The 19,556-nt window shown below is 42.0% G+C and overlaps 1 protein-coding gene across 2 annotated transcripts in view; it reads right to left on the reverse strand.

Moving 5' to 3' along the window:
* The window catches only part of LOC147027167 (CUB and sushi domain-containing protein 3-like), a 1,179,270-nt gene that overhangs the window by 1,049,273 nt on the left and 110,441 nt on the right, over positions 1-19,556 (reverse strand). For both annotated transcript variants that reach the window (XM_085883358.1, XM_085883360.1), the window contains exon 2: positions 18,614-18,830. In XM_085883358.1, coding sequence (XP_085739484.1) covers positions 18,614-18,830 — 217 coding nt within the window. The remainder of the gene's footprint in view (positions 1-18,613; positions 18,831-19,556) is intronic.

The raw sequence follows: 19,556 nt of genomic DNA on the forward strand, positions 1-19,556 counted from the left end.
CAAATACACACCTTTTGTCTCCTCGTTCTACCCTGCCAGAGAAAAACAAATTATTTGTCAGAAGCAAGTGCTCAGGGTTTATGTATACCCAGTTCTTCTACTCCCTTGTATAACAACATCCAGATTCTCCACCAGACAATATCCAGAGAAAGGTCGTACATCCAGTGGCTTTTGTTTGATTACATGAATTCCTCATGTCTCACAGCTATCGAGGGGATTCACACCTTGCCAGCATGGATACGGCAACACATCGCGTGCGGTGGCTTGCGCATGGCGACCAGTGAATACTTCTCCCTGAACACTCTTGCAAATCAACGGTCAAGAGAGGATGTTTAAAAATGAGAATCTACCTGATTGGAGCATGACCTGTATCTTTTATCTCATACATTGGGGAGAGGTGACAAGAATAATAAGTTATATGCCTGGTGTTGGCTTAATGGTTAGGTTGGTGGTCTTGGGATCCTAGGGTCCTCAGGTCAAATCCCTCTTGACTGTTAAATTAATACCAGGTGCGGTTGACTTGACCTGTCATCTTTCTGAGGTTGGCAAAATGGATAACAGCTTGCTGAGATGATTGAGTCTCCTGCGTTGGATTGGTGACCCATCCAGGATTGTGCCCAATAGCACAGGAGACTGCTTCAGCAGCACCGATGCTCTGAACAGAGTATGATCCTAATTGATTGGATGATGATCGCATGTGATGGCTTGCATACATTGCATGCAGTGGTTTGCAAATGGAGACTGGATTGGAACATGACCTGTGTCTTTGATTTGATATTGGATTGGAATCCCAGCCTTTCTTGTTTCACTTTCCTGAAGCAGGAGCTGTTCCCAGAGGCATGTCAAACGGTAGGGCAAGGTTCAAGCCTTTGGGAGAGACCATCGCTATCACACTACAAACTTTAACAGAAATAAAGAAGTGCTTTCACCAAGCTTTTGCTGAGCAAGATGGTGAACCACTGCATGTGAACGATGCTGCATGCGGATGAAACTACCCAGGCAAAGAGAACACAATCGACATGGATCTCATGGCATTAGCCAACAGGCCATGAACCAATCTCACTAATTAGCGATTTATATACGGGCAAAGTATGTAGCATATTAATGCAATCTATTTCATAAAATTTTGAAATTATGATCCAGTCTCTTCTCATTGAGCATTGCTCGTAAGCCTCAATGTGTCTTTCAAGAGACACAAAACTAAGATAAACTCAATTTTATCAGAACAATGGATGAAATCAAAAGAACATTGATATGAGGTATGTTATCTGCTGTGGAAAGCAAGGAAAAGCTGACATTTCTGGTGTCAACCCTTTGTCAGAGCAAAAGACAGAGATGAGACAGGGGTGAGGGTTGATAATGTTGTTCACAGGGGTGATGGGTTTTTTTTAATATACATTGTCGAGGCTCGTATAAGAGTTAACACACAGGAACATATAACAACGTGGGAGCAGGACACAAGGGATGGGAGAGGGAAGCACAAAACAGGAGGGAACAAAGACATCAGGGGATCTGTGGAAGGGAGAGGGATGGGGTGCGTATGCAGGGTAAAGAAGATGGACACTGCAGGGACTTTCAGGAAGGAAAGCAGGGAATTTGAAGGAGGTGGGTATGGGGGTGAAGTAAATCAGAGGTGTCATTGTGGCATCAGGCAAAAGGAAGCAGATTGGGTGAGAATTATTTTCACAGGGAATGTCAGGATTCAGTGCAGTGAAAACTCTCAAATCCGAAATTCCAAAATCCAAAATATCACAAAATTTGAACAAATTTCAAACTTCCATGCGTCCATCAATTCAAACTTCATGGAAAAATGGCGTCGGAGTTTGTGAAATATTCCACTCTATCGTCTGGTGCGCTGCCATAGCCCATGCCAGCACGCATCATCTGCGCCCTTATCTTTCTTGTTTGAACCTGTTGGCGATGTTACTCCATGTTTTTCACAAGGTATTTGGGGGGGGTTTTTTGCCTTACTCTGCCCTCATAACGTCATCCAACAAGCATCCAAGTGAAAGTGCTGAGTCAAATAGTGCGAAGAGCAAGCACGTTGGACTTGCAATTAAAGATAAAGTTGGAATTCTACAGAAATCAGATAACGGCAAGTTGGTACGGAACCTGAAGGAGCGCTATGGTTTTGGTAACATCACTATTTATGATATAAAAAGGCAACGTGATAAGCTGTTAAAGTTTTCCGCTAATAGTAATTCAAATAAGGGCATTAAATGTTTTTTAAATGCTTTATATAATATATGTTCAGATATACTTGTATTACATACAAATAACTTTATTTTTAAGTGGGGGAGATGGGGTATTCCAAAACACAACTTTTAAAGTTACAAAATGTTTTTTATTCTAAATTCCGAAATAATTCTGTAATCCAGATACTGTTTGGTCCCAAGGAATTCGGATGTGAGAGTTTCCACCTGTAGTTAAAAGTCAAGGAATCTTGCAACGGGAGAAAAGTGAAAATAAATGAAAAAAAAAGGTGACACAAAGTTATATTAATAAAGTAAAACGACGACAAAAAGTTCTACAAATAAAAACAAGTCGAAAAAGACGTAAAATGTCATACCCCCGTGGTTTCATGAATTTTGCCGTGCGATGTCAAAGGACGACTGCCTTTCTGTCTATGCACAACTGACTTGAGTGGTCATGTGACATGGAAGACTGGGTAAGATTACATAAGTAACAAAATGGCCGCCAGTTGGCCATTTTGGATATAATCTCGAAAAGAAAATGACGTGCATACAGAATGTATCATCCGGATCATTCATAATTATCTGTGTGCCAAGTTTGAACAACACTGGTAAATGCATGTCTGAGAGATAGTTGAGGATATGGTCAATAACACGATTTTTTACAACTACAATGGCCGCCAATCGACCAGTCGGCCATCTTTGATCAAATCGCGAAACAAAATTATGAATTGTATTTCTGCCAAGTTTGAACAAATTTGGTCAATTAGTGTCTGATATATGGCTGCAGACAGACAATACCAAGTCCAACGGGGGCATATAATAATAATAATAATAATAATAATAATAATAATAATAATAATAATAATATAATAAATTAAAATTAAAAATAAATAATGATAAAAAAATTTTTTAAGTTAGACATAAAGGCATGATAAAAGAGGGACAAAATGGGAAGAAGAGTGAAAAGGGGAAAAGGAGGACAGTATAGTAGAAAGAAAAGGTAAAAGAAATTAAGAGAAGAAGGTGGACAGGTAAGATGGATAAAACAAATTTAAAAGAAATAAAATGGGTAAAACACGATAAGGAAAGGAGAAGGAGGAGGACATTGGGACCATACTCTGTGTACAGAGTTGGTGCTGCTTAAGCAGTCTCTTTGGCAATTGGGCACACTCCTGGACAGGTTGCCACTCCGATACAGTATACCAGCATGCCGGAACTCATTTTGCCGACCTCGGAAGGATGACAGACCGAGTTAACCCCACCTGGTATTAATTCAACAGCTGAGCGGGATTTCAATTCAGGAGCCAAGGATCCAAAGCCTGCCACCATAACCATTAAACCAACACCAGACATATAAGGAAAGGATTGAAAAGTTTTAAGAGACAGGAGGTCTAAATGAATGAAAAATGCTCATTGATTCCGTGGGGAGCCAACATTCTGATCCTGAAGATAAGGTTTTGCTCTTTGCATGTACAACTGTCCAAGGTGCTGAAATGGAGAAAAACACTGGAAACTGTTGTGTGACTGAACAAATGTCCTGAAATGTTGAAGTGCAGAGCAACCGCCTTGGAGAAGTCTGTCCTGTTTGCTCATATATCGAGCAAGTGTTCATGGCAGCCATTACCAATTGTTCGCCCACTTTCACGAATGTAGATCTTCTTGCAGAGAGTGCACATGATTCAATAGATCACATTTGTGGAGGTTCAGTCTAAATGGTCTGTGACTTTCACATTGCTTTTGGGTCTTCAGATTGAATTGGTCATCTGGATGAAAAGGCAGGTGTTGCAGTGACTCCATGAACACTTGAATGTTCTTCGTGTGAGGTCAGAGGGTAACAGTGCTTTAAATCAGGGATTTTCACAAAGTGATGTCCAAATTGAAGGAGATGACAAACGGTTGTGGGGAAATTGAGGGAGTCTGCAAAAGCATCATTCTGTAAAAGCTTGAAGTTCCTCTGGATGATGTTCTCTTTTTTGAAGGTTCATGGAAAGGTAGATCAATGTGAATGGGAACCTTTCTTCAATGTTTTTCTCAGAAGATTGCAAAGCCATCTGTGTCTATCTGTCGGTGTCGGGGTGCGCTCTTATGCATCAGCCACATTGTGACATAGGAGGCGGGAGGTACACTTTGATAAGAACTTGCACATCTCATTTGATTTTGATTTAAAGTCCAAATCGTCGCTGCACAGACGACAGAGCCAGAGGAACTGGAAATATGGAATTTAACTTTTGATGTCGGAGGGACGGAATACCTCACATACAACATTTTGTTTCTAAGTCATTGTTTCATCGTTTTTAAAAACAGTGATTGAGATAAAATGAAGGAGGATATAGAGAGGATGTTTTTCACATTATGTTTTCGAAAGTAATCACAACTGATGTTCATTAGACTCTGGGTCACTGATACAGTGAAGAACTAGAAGGGCACTCGGTAAACTGCATACCTCCACCACGTAATGCCTGATCCACGAGAACATATCAGGCCCAATACATATTTGAGATATTGTGCTATTCATCGTTTTTGGCCCTCTCTCTCAATGGTGAAGAATCACTGAAAAAATTAAATAATTCTCGCATCCAGATCCGGATCCGGAACTTCAGCAAAATCGAATCAATTCGTCCTTGCCAGACACCCAACCTGTCCACAAAATTTAATCTGGATCCGTCCTTTTGAGCATGCGCTGTGTGTGTTTGCACTGACTCGGTTCGCTCGCTGAGAACATTTAACCGGCGGTTGCGAGCACAAAATGTGTCATTCAAATCGTCTTTTAAACATAATTTTCAACATTTAGAAGAAAGAGTGGCTTTTTCAAAATGGTTAAACATAATTATTCTGTTCCTGAATACAAATCAGACTGATGGAAATATCGGAAATAGGAGAAATATCCGTGGATGAGAGGTGTTGGGTTCGCACCTTGTCCTGTTGCTACAAGCAGGCGGTGGCAATAGATGTAACACACACACACACACACACACACACACACACACACACACACACACACACACACACACACACACACACACACACACACACACACACACACACACACACACACACACACACACACACACACACACACTCTTCTCCTTTTACCTTATATATGCAAAAATATCAGATAATTTATATTGTGTTCAAGGAACCAAACAAAAAATATGTATTGATAATAATGTCACTCGCAGCCCCTACAGCTCCCACTCCCACCCTTCTCCTCACCCCCCGCCCCTTCCAAAACATAATGAATACTAAATATCCTCATTTTAAACTTACCCTCTGCATCGACAAACCACAGACATGACCTTTCCATTGGTGTTAAGAAGCAACCAAACCAGACACACGGTGTCTCCCTCCGGGAAGTCTGCCTGAATATTGGGAATGATGGCATCATCTTTCCAATTGCGGTCTTCCATTAAATAAATCACCAAGTCTGCCATGTTTAAGCCCACAAGGCTCAAAGTCCACGCACTGGCAGGGATGATTGTGGAAAGTCAGGTAGAATACACTGTCCACATGTCTTGTACAAGCATTTTGCCAACCTTGGAAGGATATCTTGGAATAACCTTGGAAGGATACCTTGCACAAGCCCATATCCTCGGGAACTTTTGCAGGACGAACTGAAGATATCAAGTTTTTGGTGAGTTGATCACAAAGTTCTTCAAATCTTTCATTGTGCAGAGGCACGCTCCTTTCTTAGGTACTTTTCCAAGTATTTTCGGCTTGTTTTAGAAGCTTTTTGAGCCATTTTAGTTGACAATCCTCATCTGGAAGGCACAATAAACATTCCCTGCCTCAATGACCACTGTTGCTAGGGGTTCCTGCACATGCACACCGAGCAATACTGCGGCAGATTATGTCATTTCGAAAGTCTTGTTTTGAATGTTGCAGTATGTGCTTTTTTTTTCATTCTTGAGTTGAAAGACGCGGTGAGGTCTTTCACGTCCACCAACAACCAGTCCTGGCAGACGGGTTCTCCAACTGCACATTCCTGCATCGCCCTGCCTGAGAAACACCAGCGTGAAAGCTTATTGCTGGGTACAGATTTTAACCCGGACTAGACAACTCACAGGTGAGTGTGTATACCTCCAACCTATCCTATCAAGCCGAACAATATTCTACTGCACGTTAAAGGAGAGCAACGATAAAACGCAAGCCCACAGGGGCAGACACAAGTTTACTTAGTAGAACGGCCAAAATGCACAGCTTTACGGAGTCGCTGCCAAAAATTAAATTAATCATGATCTTGGCTCACAACAAGCCAATAGCAAGTTCAGCCAAGGAAGCAACACCATTAAGTCCTGTTTGGTTTGTACGAAATGGGATACAAGACAACGACAGATAAATACAAACCACTGTTGCATTTGGAACTGTCAAGCGTGAATGTATTTTCGTTTGATTTGTAAAAAGAGAAAAAGGCATAAACTGAGTTTGAGAAACACTGTGAGAATTATTTTAAAGAAAGTACGATGAAGGTAAAAGCAAATAAATACAAAAAATATTTCCAAGTTGTCCGTGCCATGGGCCTGGACTAACTAACTACACTCATGTGCAACAGTTTACAACAGCACTAAAGGTCCAGAAAGCGGTTCCAGAAGATGGATGATGGGAATGGTAAAGAAAATGAGAATCACAGCAAAGTGTCTTCCTTAATTTCCACTCCTCATCAAAAAATATGATGAAACCATAACAGCTGCATGAAAAATATCTGGTCTCGCAGTCATAAGGTCTCATTCCGATGCTGTGACAGATTTTGACTTTCGACGATGTTGAGAAAACTGTCCTCCTGTAAACCTTGTTCCTGAGAACTGCAGAAATGCAGGAAGAAAATACAAAATGTTCGTCAATGCAAATGGTTTTGCTTGTAATGGCCAAGTAAAACAGGTGGCCATGTTTTAAACGTTAACGAGCGTTAACCTGAGGCGGTCCCTTCGGGTGGGTGCCTGGAATGTCCTATCCCTAAGAGAGGATGATCACCTGTCTCTGTTATCATCTGAGCTCAAGCGTTTGGAAATCGGGATTGCAGCTCTCTCTGAGGTTCGGAGACCGGATTGCGGCGAGATAATGGTGGGTGGTTACACCTACTATTGGTCTGGTCGCTCTGATGGTTACCATACCCAAGGAGTTGCTGTAGCTGTGTCCAATAAGCTGACCCCAATGATAATTGAGGTAACACCGGTCAACGAGCGTATTATGAGATTAAGGATTCGTCACTCCTTAGGTGTCATTTCCCTGGTCTCTGTTTATGCTCCGACTGAGGCGAGTGATCTCACCGTGAAGGATGCATTCTACGCCACACTCGAGTCTGTGGTTGATCAGTGCCCCAGACGAGATACACTTCTAGTCTTGGGGGATTTCAATGCATCGACTGGAACTGATAGGGATGGTTATGAGGTGTGTGTTGGTCCCCATGGGTCAGGAACTATGAACCAGAATAGCACTAAGTTCCTTGACTTTGCAAGAAGTCATGGACTTAGGGTGGCTGGTTCATGGTTTCAGCGCCCACAAGCTCATCGCTGGACTTGGTATTCCAACGCTGGAGATTGACCATGTCCTCATTGACGGTCGTTGGAGGATGATCCAGAACTGCAGGGTCTACCGGAGTGCTCAGTTCCTCAATACTGACCACAGGCTTGTTGTAGCAACTCTAAAGCTGCACCTTAAATCCTGGAGAATGGTACCATCCCAGCCGAGGCTGGATGTTGCCAAGCTCAGGGATGAGAGAGTAGCTGAGGAGTTTGCGAACAGGCTGAGTGGACACTTGGGGGGTCTGGGTGCTTTGGGGGGTCCTGAAGAGTTGTGGAGCGCCTTCAAGACCACCGTCCTTGATGTTGCCGGTGGATGCCTTGGAGCTCACCGCAGGGCAAAGAAGAATTTTGTCTCTCAAGGGACACTGGATACAATTGACCAGAGTCACAGGGCCAGGCTGAATGGCAGAGCTGAGCTGTTCAGGGAGCTGAGGCGTAAAACTGTACGTGCACTGAGGGTGGACAAGGAGGCCGATGTGCGAGGAATCTGTGAGGGGGTAGAGCATCACCTGTGGACAGGTGATTCTCGTCCCGCTTACAGGGGAATTCGCGCATTACGTTCATCCAAGCCCATCCCTTGGAGCACTACAGTTCGAGCAGAGAGTGGTAGGCTCTTGACAGAGGAGTCTGAAGTGAGGGCCCGCTGGGCCGGTTACTTTGAGCGGTTGTACCAGGCTGATCCCCCAACTGTCGAGTTGGACGTCAAGGGTGTTACAATCCCTGTTGCTGACCCTCGAATCAACTGTGGTCCACCTACGCTTGTGGAAACACGGGCTGCGGTGAACCAGTTGAAACGGGGCAAAGCTCCAGGGATCTGTGGCATCCATGCCGAACTTCTCAAGGCTGGTGGAAATGCTGCACTCGTGTCGTTGCATACAGTTTTGTGCTCTGCCTGGAACACAGGCATCATCCCAACTGACTGGAAGAGGGGCCTTGTTGTCCCTCTCTGGAAAGGGAAGGGTGATCGCCAAGACTGCAACAACTACCGAGGGGTGACGCTGCTCTCAGTGCCGGGCAAGGTCTTTGCTCGGATAATTCCCGATAGGGTTCGCCACCATCTGCTTGAGCACCAGCGTCCAGAGCAGTCAGGCTTTACACCAAAGAGGTCAACGATTGACCGTATCCTTGCACTTCGTGTCCTCACCGAACGCAGATGAGAGTTTTGGCAGGGGCTGCTTGCAGCCTATGTTGATCTCTGTAAAGCGTTCGATTCAGTGAATCGGGATGTCCTCTGGAGGATTCTTGGTCTTCGTGGGGTGCCACCAAAACTGATCGATCTGATGTCTGAACTCTACTCTGGTACTGAGAGTGCTGTGGAGTGTGGTGGTACCATCTCTGACTTATTTCCAGTTGTTACTGGAGTTCTTCAGGGGTATATATTGGCCCCCACACTTTTCAGCACTTGTATGAACTGCATTCTGTGGATGATGTCACAGAGATCAAGCTGCGGTGCATTGTTTGGGAATGTTAAGATCTCTGACTTTGATTTCGCAGATGATGCAGTCATCATTGCAGAAACTCTGGATATTCTTTGGGGGGCCCTCGAGGTGCTGAATGAGGAGTCGGAGCCATTGGGATTACGGGTTTCTTGGGTCAAAACTAAGATCCAGGCTTTTGGTGACATCTTGGATGCTGCTGTCCTGTCTGTGTCTGTTTGTGGTGAGGATGTTGAGGTCGTGGAGAGATTCACTTACCTTGGTAGTGATATTCATGTCTCTGCTGGCTGCGAGTCAGAGGTCAATAGACGTCTGGGTCGGGCCTGGGGAGTCATGGATTCACTGGATCATGGGGTGTGGCGCTGCCGGTACCTGTGCGGGAGGACGAAAGTCCGAGTCTTCAGGTCCTTGGTACTTCCAGTCTTGCTTTATGGGTGCGAGACTTGGACTCTGACCAAGGATCTGAGACGGAGACTTGATTCCTTTGGTACCAGGTCTCTTCGGAGAATCCTTGGCTATCGCTGGTCAGATTTTGTGTCCAACGAGCGGTTGCTGAGAGAGACTCGGATGAGATTTGTTACCTGCATAGTCCGTGAGCGTCAGTTGCGGCTGTATGGACATGTGGCTCGTTTTCCTGACTCTGATCCTGCTCACCAGATTCTCTCAGCGAGGGAGTCTCATGAGTGGAGGATGCCAGTGGGTCGACCACGTGCCTCATGGTTGCAACAGGTTGACCATCATTTCAAGGAGATGGGGATGGGCCTGGCATCTGCCTGGGGGATGGCCAGATGGAGGCCCCTGGAGTACCGGCAGAAAGTGGACGCAGCGACGTGCTGTTCTGGCACATGCTCCCATACCTGACCTGACCTGATGTTTTAAAGATTATATTGAATGTTGCTACTCAGGCTAGCAGGATGGCCGAGAGGGACGCACATTCACCTCTAAGCTGTCTAGCCAAGGTTCGAATACCGACCCAGCAAAAAACTGTCATCCTGGTGTTTCACAGGCAGGGTGATTCATCAATGTGTGTGCCGTCCCTTGAATGGACGTTAAACTGGGAACCCCATCTGCCACCATTAGTCGATGGACGTTAAAGATCCCACGGTGTCCTTGCACACAGTGCCCTACGGTGTAGGTGGCTCCGTAATTAAGAGTATTGAACATCGCAACATATAATCGCTCAATGCAAACGTGCATGCTGAATGTAATGGCCACATAAAACAGGAGGACACAAAATCAAATCTTAATAATTGCCGAAAATAGGTCGATGGTCAAATGAGACCATAACTTTGTCAGTGTGACCATTATTTCAGAAAGGCATATGACACACGCCAAGGTGCATCAATAAATAAACGTCCGGCAAGTTAAAATAATTTTAAAAACGAGACCGACTAACATCTACATGCTTTCATCTGAAGGAACTGTGTTTAGATATTTGTGACATCTTGTCCGGATTGGTCGAAATGCAAATGCTTATCATGCCAGAAATCTTAATTTCACTTCTGAATTTGACCTTTGACTCTCTGTGGAATCTAAATCCATCCATCCAGTGAGACCATACTCCGTGCAGAGCGTCGGTGCTGCCTAAGCAGTCTCTTTGGATATTGGGCACAATCCTGGACGGGTCTCCACTCCGACACAGAATACCAGCATGCTGGTACTCATTTTGCCGATCTCAGAAGGATGACAGGCAGAGTCAACCCCACCTTGTATGTATTCAACAGCTGAGTGGGATTCGAACTCAGGATCCCAGAATCCCAGAAACCATAACCATTTTGCCAACACCAGGCATGTGGCATCATTTCGACAATCCGTGTCGACATTGGTTAAATACAGGTGCATCGTCGGCCAAAAACCGAAATTTTGTGACCGATTTTGAACTTTGACCCCTGTATAATCCCCAAAACGCTTCAAACGTGAACTTTTTCTCTTTAACCCTATTAGATGCTGTTTGAGAGCACATTTGTGTGAAATTCCATCTCAATTGACTCAAATACAAGAGACTGACAAGGCCAAGTGGATGTTGTTCTTGCGATTGCCCTTGGGACCCTGAAATTTAGAACGGGGGTTTTGAATCGAAAAAAAAAAAATTGACATACAATGCTGTCTGGGTGTACTGTAGCATGGAAATTTGAATCAAAATCTGAAAAAAAGAGGATTCGCTCAGAAAGGAAGGAATGGTGTGTGATTGCAATTTGTTAGAAAAATAAAGAAAGAAAGGGGAAAAAAGGAAAGAAAGAGGAAAACCAATACATCCTGCCTTCTCTATACAAGAAGGGAGATGTAATTAGGTTTAAAAGTAATGAGAAAAGGAAAAGTGATGAGAAAAAGAAAAGTAATGAGAAAAATAAAAATGAGAGGGAAGTCAGCATTAAAAAAAATTGATTTATGTGTTCTTGTGATTCGTACATAGTAAGGAAACCAACAGAGCCTGTAATAATGTAGAGATTGAAGCCTTTTGAGTCAAAGCACACAATTCCACCGCAGATAGGAATTTGGGAAACATTTAAGAAACTTTATGTTCTTGAAAAGTTTGCAAGTTTAGGCGCTCACCTCTGAGCCCTCTCGCTTTTGGGTTTGAATCCTGATTGCAGAGTCAGCTGTTGTGTTTCGCAGCCAAGCCAATTCATCAATGTGTGAAATCCATCAGAGAGAGAGGGGGACGTTAACCTGGGCATCCCTTCTGCTGGCGGTAGTGGCTAAACACTGAAGTGGAATAAAAATGTTCTTCGAAGTAGACCGATCCGAGTTTGTCTTTTGTTTAGTTTACACAGGGTACCAAAGATCAAATTCCGACATGTAAATGAAGCTTGATGCCTGCCAAGCATTTGTATTTCAACCAATCCAGAAGAGACATGGCGCAAATACCGTGCACGGGTATTTGGAAAAAAAAATCCAAATTCCTGCCCAAACTCTCTCGCCAATTCGCAAATGTCGCAGTAGATCAGGTCTCCCAACATGGGTTGAGGGAGGCCGTCCGCCTGCGGTGAACCGTAAGCGAGCTGATGGTGATGATACGTTCCTGCTTTCGCATTTTCCTGGGACAAGGATTTACAACAGCCGGCGTGTACAAAATGTGCAAAATGGCATTTTACTATAATTTTGTACTCTCTACTCACTGCTGTTTTTATCCAGAGATCTGCAAATGCTGGCCGCAAGGCAAGGAAGTCACATTGGATAAGAAATAAGTATTTGCTGACACCGGTTTGGGTTTGGAGCAATGGATGCAATGGAATGTAATCAGATTGAAGTTTTTTTTGGGGAGTGCTGACGATGCTGTTACTGCTTCGTCATTACTCGAAGTGGTCATTTCTTCCTCGTGTATAATCTTCTCCTTTCAGTGTGTGGAACTCTATCGAGCTCACTTATAACTTGGTCTATCCTCTCCTCTGCTCTCTCCCTGAGATTCGGTCAGTGGAGAGAAACATCATCGACCCTATTCATCCAAACATAGTTTACCTGCGTCAGGTAAATAATCTTTTCAAAGATAACTGTCTTTGCCATCTTGTTTTCTAATTACAATCGCAAGGTATCTCATGAAGCTCTTCTTTGTTCTTCCTTACATCAGCAATATGATGTTTGAAAATCATATTCAGTTGGCACGTAGACGCGTGTAATCCAAGTCGCTAAACTCATGTTTTGTTTGTGCCTCGAGGTTTATTTATTCTCCTCCAAGCATTATTACCACTCTACACTTTCAACCAACTCTCTTCCATTCCACAATCGTCATTACCTCCGCCACCAAAGGTAGATGAGGGTTATGTTTTCACTCCTGTCTGTCTGTGAGCAGGATATCTCAAAATGTTATTGAAAGATTCAAACTAGACTTTGTGGACAGGTTGGGTGTGTGACAAGGACAAATTGATTAGACTTTGTTGAAGATAAGCGGAGATGATGGTCTGCACTCTACCAAGTGCCAACCAAGTTATAGTGACCTCCGCCAACGAAGGTGGAAGGACGTTATGTTTTTCACCCCTTTCTGTTTGTTGGATTCGCTAGATATCCCTTATTGTCGTGTTTTCCGTGTGTGTGTGTGTGTGTGTGTGTGTGTGTGTGTGTGTGTGTGTGTGTGTGTGTGTGTGTGTGTGTGTGTGTGTGTCTGCAACACGAGGCTCCACAGCACAAACCAGCAAACCGATTTCGATAAAACTTGGCGCACAGGTGCCATATGCGCTGGGAGTGTGCACGTTTGAGTTTCGTTGCTAAGCAACCACCCGTTGCTGTGCGGCGGCCGAAAAACCACGTTCACTATTTTCAATACTTGTCCTACAGTTTTGAATGTGGAGAAACGAAACTTCGGAATTAAACACTTCGAGATATTTAGAACATTTTACTCGAGCCAATTTTTTATTTAGGTTTTATTTTTCAAATGGTCGCCCTTCAAAAATAGGGTGTCTATTTACCACCATTTTTTATGAGGAGTGCCAGTTGGCAAAATACGCAATAGGAAAAATCTTGCCAGGCAGAGGAACAATTGTATGTGAACCAATAAGTCTTGGCAATGAATCTTCGTCGGTGGATCGGTCAGAATGAAAAGCATCGTATCCTCCAGCGCTTCGATCCTAGCGAATCCCTCGTCGCCTACCGGTTTGTTTGTTTGTTTGTTTGTTTGTTACTTGCAAAAACGAAGATTTTTCAAGTATTTCGGTTCGTCGATTTTGTTCTTCTGTGTCTATCTGTTTGCTTGTCTGTTTATCGCCTACACAACACAATTTAAACCGATCTTCATGAAACATCACCACATGGTGGTGTTTGTCAGAAGGAAGAAGCTGATTGTTTTTGGCGTCAAAAGGTCAAAAGGTCAACGACTACGTTAAGATTTTAATATCCTCAATTTTATCGTCCGATTGACTTGAAATTTGAGGAGGAGTTGCATATTTGGTCACTGAATTCAACCAGACAATTATTTTTGAGTTCAAATTTGTTTTATTGATTCTGCCATGATCGTGCTCTGCACGACGTCTTCTTCTACTTTGTTTGTCTGTTTGTGTGCAGGATATCTCAAAAGGTTGTTGACAGATGCGAATGAAACCTGGTGGACACGACGAGTGTGTTACGCGGAGGAATTGATTCAATTTTGGTTAAGATCCGAATCTGGATCCGGATCTGATAATTTTTAAGTGATTCTTAACAATTGAGAGAACGGGCCAAAATGATATAAAGCACGATATCCCAAAAAGTTGTGGATGGATTATGACAAAACTCGGTGGGCAGGTTGTGTGTGCGACAAGGATGAATTAATTCAATTTTGATGAAGATACAAATCCAGATCCAGATACGAGAATTTTTTAATTTTTTAAGTGATTCTTCACCATCGAGAGACAGGACCAAAACTGATGTACCGCATGATATTTCAAAAAATGATTGGGCCCAATGTGTTCCACTGGATGAGGCATTACATGGCGGAGGTATGCCTACGACCGAGTGCCCTTCTCGTTTTGTTTCTTTTCTTACTTAAACCCAATTATGTATTTTATTAATTATTGCAGATGTATCCATTTATCATTCCGATGTTCATTTATTGACTCCTCATTCGTAATGCATGTCTTTCCCCTTCCATTGACTCCGCTTTATATTATAATCACAACCCCATTCCCTATCACAAGCCTTCATATTACATCCGTGGTATTTACACCAACACAAAAACATCTGGAATGTGTGATGAATACATTTATCTCATCTCATATTATGTAGCTGCTTTGCTCATCCTAAATACCTTGATACTGGAGATCTCTTCTATCCAAGGGTAACTTAAGGTACTTTTCAAGGGAAACATAAGCTCAAAGTAGATTGTGACTCTTCTTTGGAAAATCAAAGATAAATAAAATGTTACAATCAGCACTTTCTGATTTGTTCACTTTCCTCCAACATCTGGTAATGATTAAGTGAATCTTTGGAGTCTGCTCGTCTTTCTTTCCCCTTCATTTCAATGGATATAATCACAAAATATACCACACATGACAAAGCAGCCAAACTGATATGCCTTCAAATCTAGGGTCCACAAATCATTCATTCCTGCTGACATCCTGTCCCACATCAACCACCACAACATGAACACTGCAATATTTCAACATACCAATGATGACAAAGTTTAAATAGCAAGGAACTTTGCAACTTTGGAATAGGAGAAGGCCATTTGGCCCATCATGCCTGTGCTACACCGACAACGAATACCACAACCGATCCACATGCAAGCTATTTTACCAACAAGTCCTGTCAACATCCCCATGCCCCTCCATCTCCATAACTTCCAGGTACCTATCTAATTCTAATTTAAACTTATCTACTTTTTCTGCTGCCGCTACCTTCCCAGGGATACCATTCCATGCATTAACTACTCTCTGAGTGAAAGGCCCCTGCCTTTCTGTCCAAACTGTCCAAACTCAACTCTTCTTTACTCTCAGGCTCTGGAACTCTGGTGCTCTCACCGTCCATTCTCCTGAAAACCTCTTCTGCACATATTTTCTCAATGCCCTTCATTATCCTAAATATCTCAATGAGATTCCATCGTAATCATCTCCTTTCTGATGTATGAAGTCCTGTCTCCTTCTGCTGCTCCTCATAGCTTGGTCGAGCTCGTGCCATAATCAATCTAGTAGCCTTATAATGTGGAACTTTAAACTGATCGTTCCACTTCCAAAAGTCTCTCGTGATATCATGATGGTAACAGTGGTTAAAAAAAAACAAAAAAACTTATATTCAATAAAAATGGCAAACGACCTTGTCGAAGAAAAAGCAGAAATATCAAGCCAAATGGTGGACATCCAGCACGTCTGTTGTTTGTCGAAATATCAGCAGATGAGAGGACAATATTTGTATATTTGTCAAACACTGCACGTGGTAAAAAGTACTGCTGCTTTCATGAAAAAATATTTTGTGCTGGACGCTGCAGTTTAATCACCAGGGACATGCACGCACGCACACACAAACACATATATATATATATATATATATATATATATATATATATATATATATATATATATATATATATATATATATATATATACATACATATATAAACCTAGATGGTATAAATGTGCTTACACAAACCTCGATGGTATAGCCGACTACACATCTAGGCTACATGGTGTAGCCGATTGCTCCGAGGATACACACCTGTACAGCATGTTACTGTACTTAATACTGTTGGAAATTGTAACACAATGGTAAGTACTTGTGTATCTAAACATTTATAAACACACAAAAGGTACAGTAAAAATCTGAAGGCTGAGGACATTACTGTACACTACTGTAAATTTTGTAAACACTGTACACTTCGGCTACACTAAATTTTTTTTTTAATTATTTCTTCAATAATAAATTAACCTTAGCTTACTGTAACTTTTTTGCTTGATAAACTTTTGAATTTTGTTAAACTTTTTGATGAACGCTTTGGGGCCATGATGAACAAAACAACACGAGATTAAATCAAGCACACGGAAAAGTGATGTAATCAAGAGACGCAGTAAACACGAGATGTATGAGGCTGCTGTGTAACACGGCACACTGTTTTACAGGAAACTTTTTTTATTAGATCCTCATGGAGGATCTCTAAGTCTTACTTACGTTGTTGTTCTTGTGGACTTTTTTGTTTCACAGCCTACAGTTTTCATCAAAGCTTCCTGAAACGTGGCGTATATATGTAAAAATTCCCTGCGCAGACAGTAACCATCTCCGATTTTGAAAATTCCTCCAAGAAAAAAAAGTTATGACGTCAAAATATCTCCGCTAATGGAAATTGCCTAAAAAATTATCTCCGAAACGAGGCAAGCTTTTTGAATTCTGTTTGCGGGAATCGAACAGGGCATTAGCAGAGATGAATTACCGTACATATGATACATCACTCTGACGTCATATCAATTTTTATGACGTCATTCCTATTTTTTGATATTTTTTGTTTCACAACCCAGAGTTTTCATCAGATCTTCATGAAACTTGCCATGTATATGCAGAAAGCCCACGCGCAGGCAGGAACCATCTCCGATTTTGGAAATTCTTCCTCGAAAAAAAAGTTGACGTCATAATATTGCCGCTAATGGAAATCGCCTACACCATTATCTCCGAAACTAGGCAAGCTGTTTGAATTTTGTTTGCGGGAATCAAGCCGGGCATTAGCACAGATAACTTATCGCAAACCTGATACATCACAATGACGTCATATTCGTTTTTATGACGTCATAATAAAGAGGACGAGGATCTTAGCTCATTCGAGCTTGTTATATATATAAGTAGAAAGAGTACACTCTATAATAACGATAAAAAGTACAGTGTCGAAAATACATAAACCAGTAACATAGCTGTTTATTTTCATTATCAAGTATTATGTACTGTACATAATTGTATGTGCTCTACTGTACTTTTTTATGACTGGCAGCGCAATGACGACTACAACATCATGAGGCGAGAGGAATTTTTCAGCTCCATTATAATCGTATGGGACCACCGTCGTATATACAGTCTGTCGTTGACTGAAACGTCGTGATGTGGCACATGACTGTGTGTGTGTGTGTGTGTGTGTGTGTGTGTGTGTGTGTGTGTGTGTGTGTGTGTGTGTGTGTGTGTGTGTGTAAAGAATGACTTAACACCTGACATACACAATGTAAGAATGACAACACCTGACATACACAATGTAAGAATGACAACACCTGACATACACAATGTAAGAATGATGTGTTTTTTTCACCCAACTCCAAAACACAGATTAAAAATTCAAAACATTTAATTCAATGCAAAATAAATAACTCCCTGTTGTAAATATTTTTAACTGTGCATGTGTGTTTGTTTGTGTGTCTGTATTTGTTTGTGTGTTGTTTTTTGTGTGTGTGCTTGTGCATTTTGTGTGTTTGCGTGATTGTTTGTGCATTTGTGTGTTTGTTAGTGTGTTTGTTTGGTTGTGCGTTTGTACGTTTTCCTTTCACAGCCGATCCGTAGCACCTGAATGCCCCAAATTTGGGGTGTACGAACTTCAGAATCTGTGCAAGGTCTTAAGCCAGCACACATTGGCCTTGGCATTCATTTTGAGGCCACCAAAGGAAGCGATAAAGTGTATATTGGGATGTGGGATCAGGCAGTGCTGCTACTAGCTCACAGACAAAAGATAACCACCATGATGCCAATAACTCCATAACTTTTGAATGTCCAACATGTCCTGAAACCACCGCCCGTAAAAGCTCACCCAGCTGGGCTCCACGGTGCTACGGTTTGGCCATGAAAGAATAACGTGCAAACGCACAAACACATAAAATGCACAAATAAACACACAAACATATGCACAAGCACTTGAAAGTATTTACATGGATGATTCATATGCTATGGTTTTGATGTGTATGGTTTTTATGCAAATAAACGATGCATATAAATCAAACAAACAAACAAGCATACAAACAGACACTTCTCAAATTATATACAATATGATTATCATCATTAATGGTCTCAATATAATTGTGGCTAAATAACTTACCTGGCACGAAGACGACCAAGACCAGGAGGTCCATCAAACACTGAAAGAAAGTCGTAACCATCTTCCAAGGCAAAGGCTAAAAATCTCAACTGTGCTCGTGCTCCTGGTGCAACCAACACCAGCCAGGTACAGTTCAGCCCGTTAGGGTATCCCAGAGGAAAGCCAGGGCTGGAGATAGTACCATTACCACCACGCAGCTCCCCGCCACATGGTTCACCTGGACGAGAGAGAGTGTATAACAGTATTCGTTAATGTCACCATCATCAATTATGGCAAGAAAAACAAAATTAGATATAAAAACTGTGAATGTCACAAAGGTATGAAAACTGTGACTGTTACAAAGGTATAAAAACTGTGAATGTCACAAAAGTATAAAAACTGTGACTGTTACAAAGGTATAAAAACTGTGACTGTTACAAAGGTATGAAAACTGTGACTGTTACAAAGGTATAAAAACTGTGACTGTTACAAAGGTATAAAAACTGTGACTGTTACAAAGGTATAAAAACTGTGACTGTTACAAAGGTATAAAAACTGTGACTGTTACAAAGGTATAAAAACTGTGAATATTACAAAGGTATAAAAACTGTGAATATTACAAAGGTATAAAAACTGTGACTGTTACAAAGGTATAAAAACTGCGACTGTTACAAAGGTATAAAAACTGTGAATGTCACAAAGGTATGAAAACTGTGACTGTTACAAAGGTATAAAAACTGTGAATGTCACAAAAGTATAAAAACTGTGACTGTTACAAAGGTATAAAAACTGTGACTGTTACAAAGGTATGAAAACTGTGACTGTTACAAAGGTATAAAAACTGTGACTGTTACAAAGGTATGAAAACTGTGACTGTTACAAAGGTATAAAAACTGTGACTGTTACAAAGGTATAAAAACTGTGAATGTTACAAAGGTATAAAAACTGTGACTGTTACAAAGAT

This window comes from Eptatretus burgeri, chromosome 5 (assembly GCF_056783735.1).
Source record: "Eptatretus burgeri isolate ZD-2024b chromosome 5, Ebu_testis_v1, whole genome shotgun sequence".
NCBI lineage: Eukaryota > Metazoa > Chordata > Myxini > Myxiniformes > Myxinidae > Eptatretus > Eptatretus burgeri.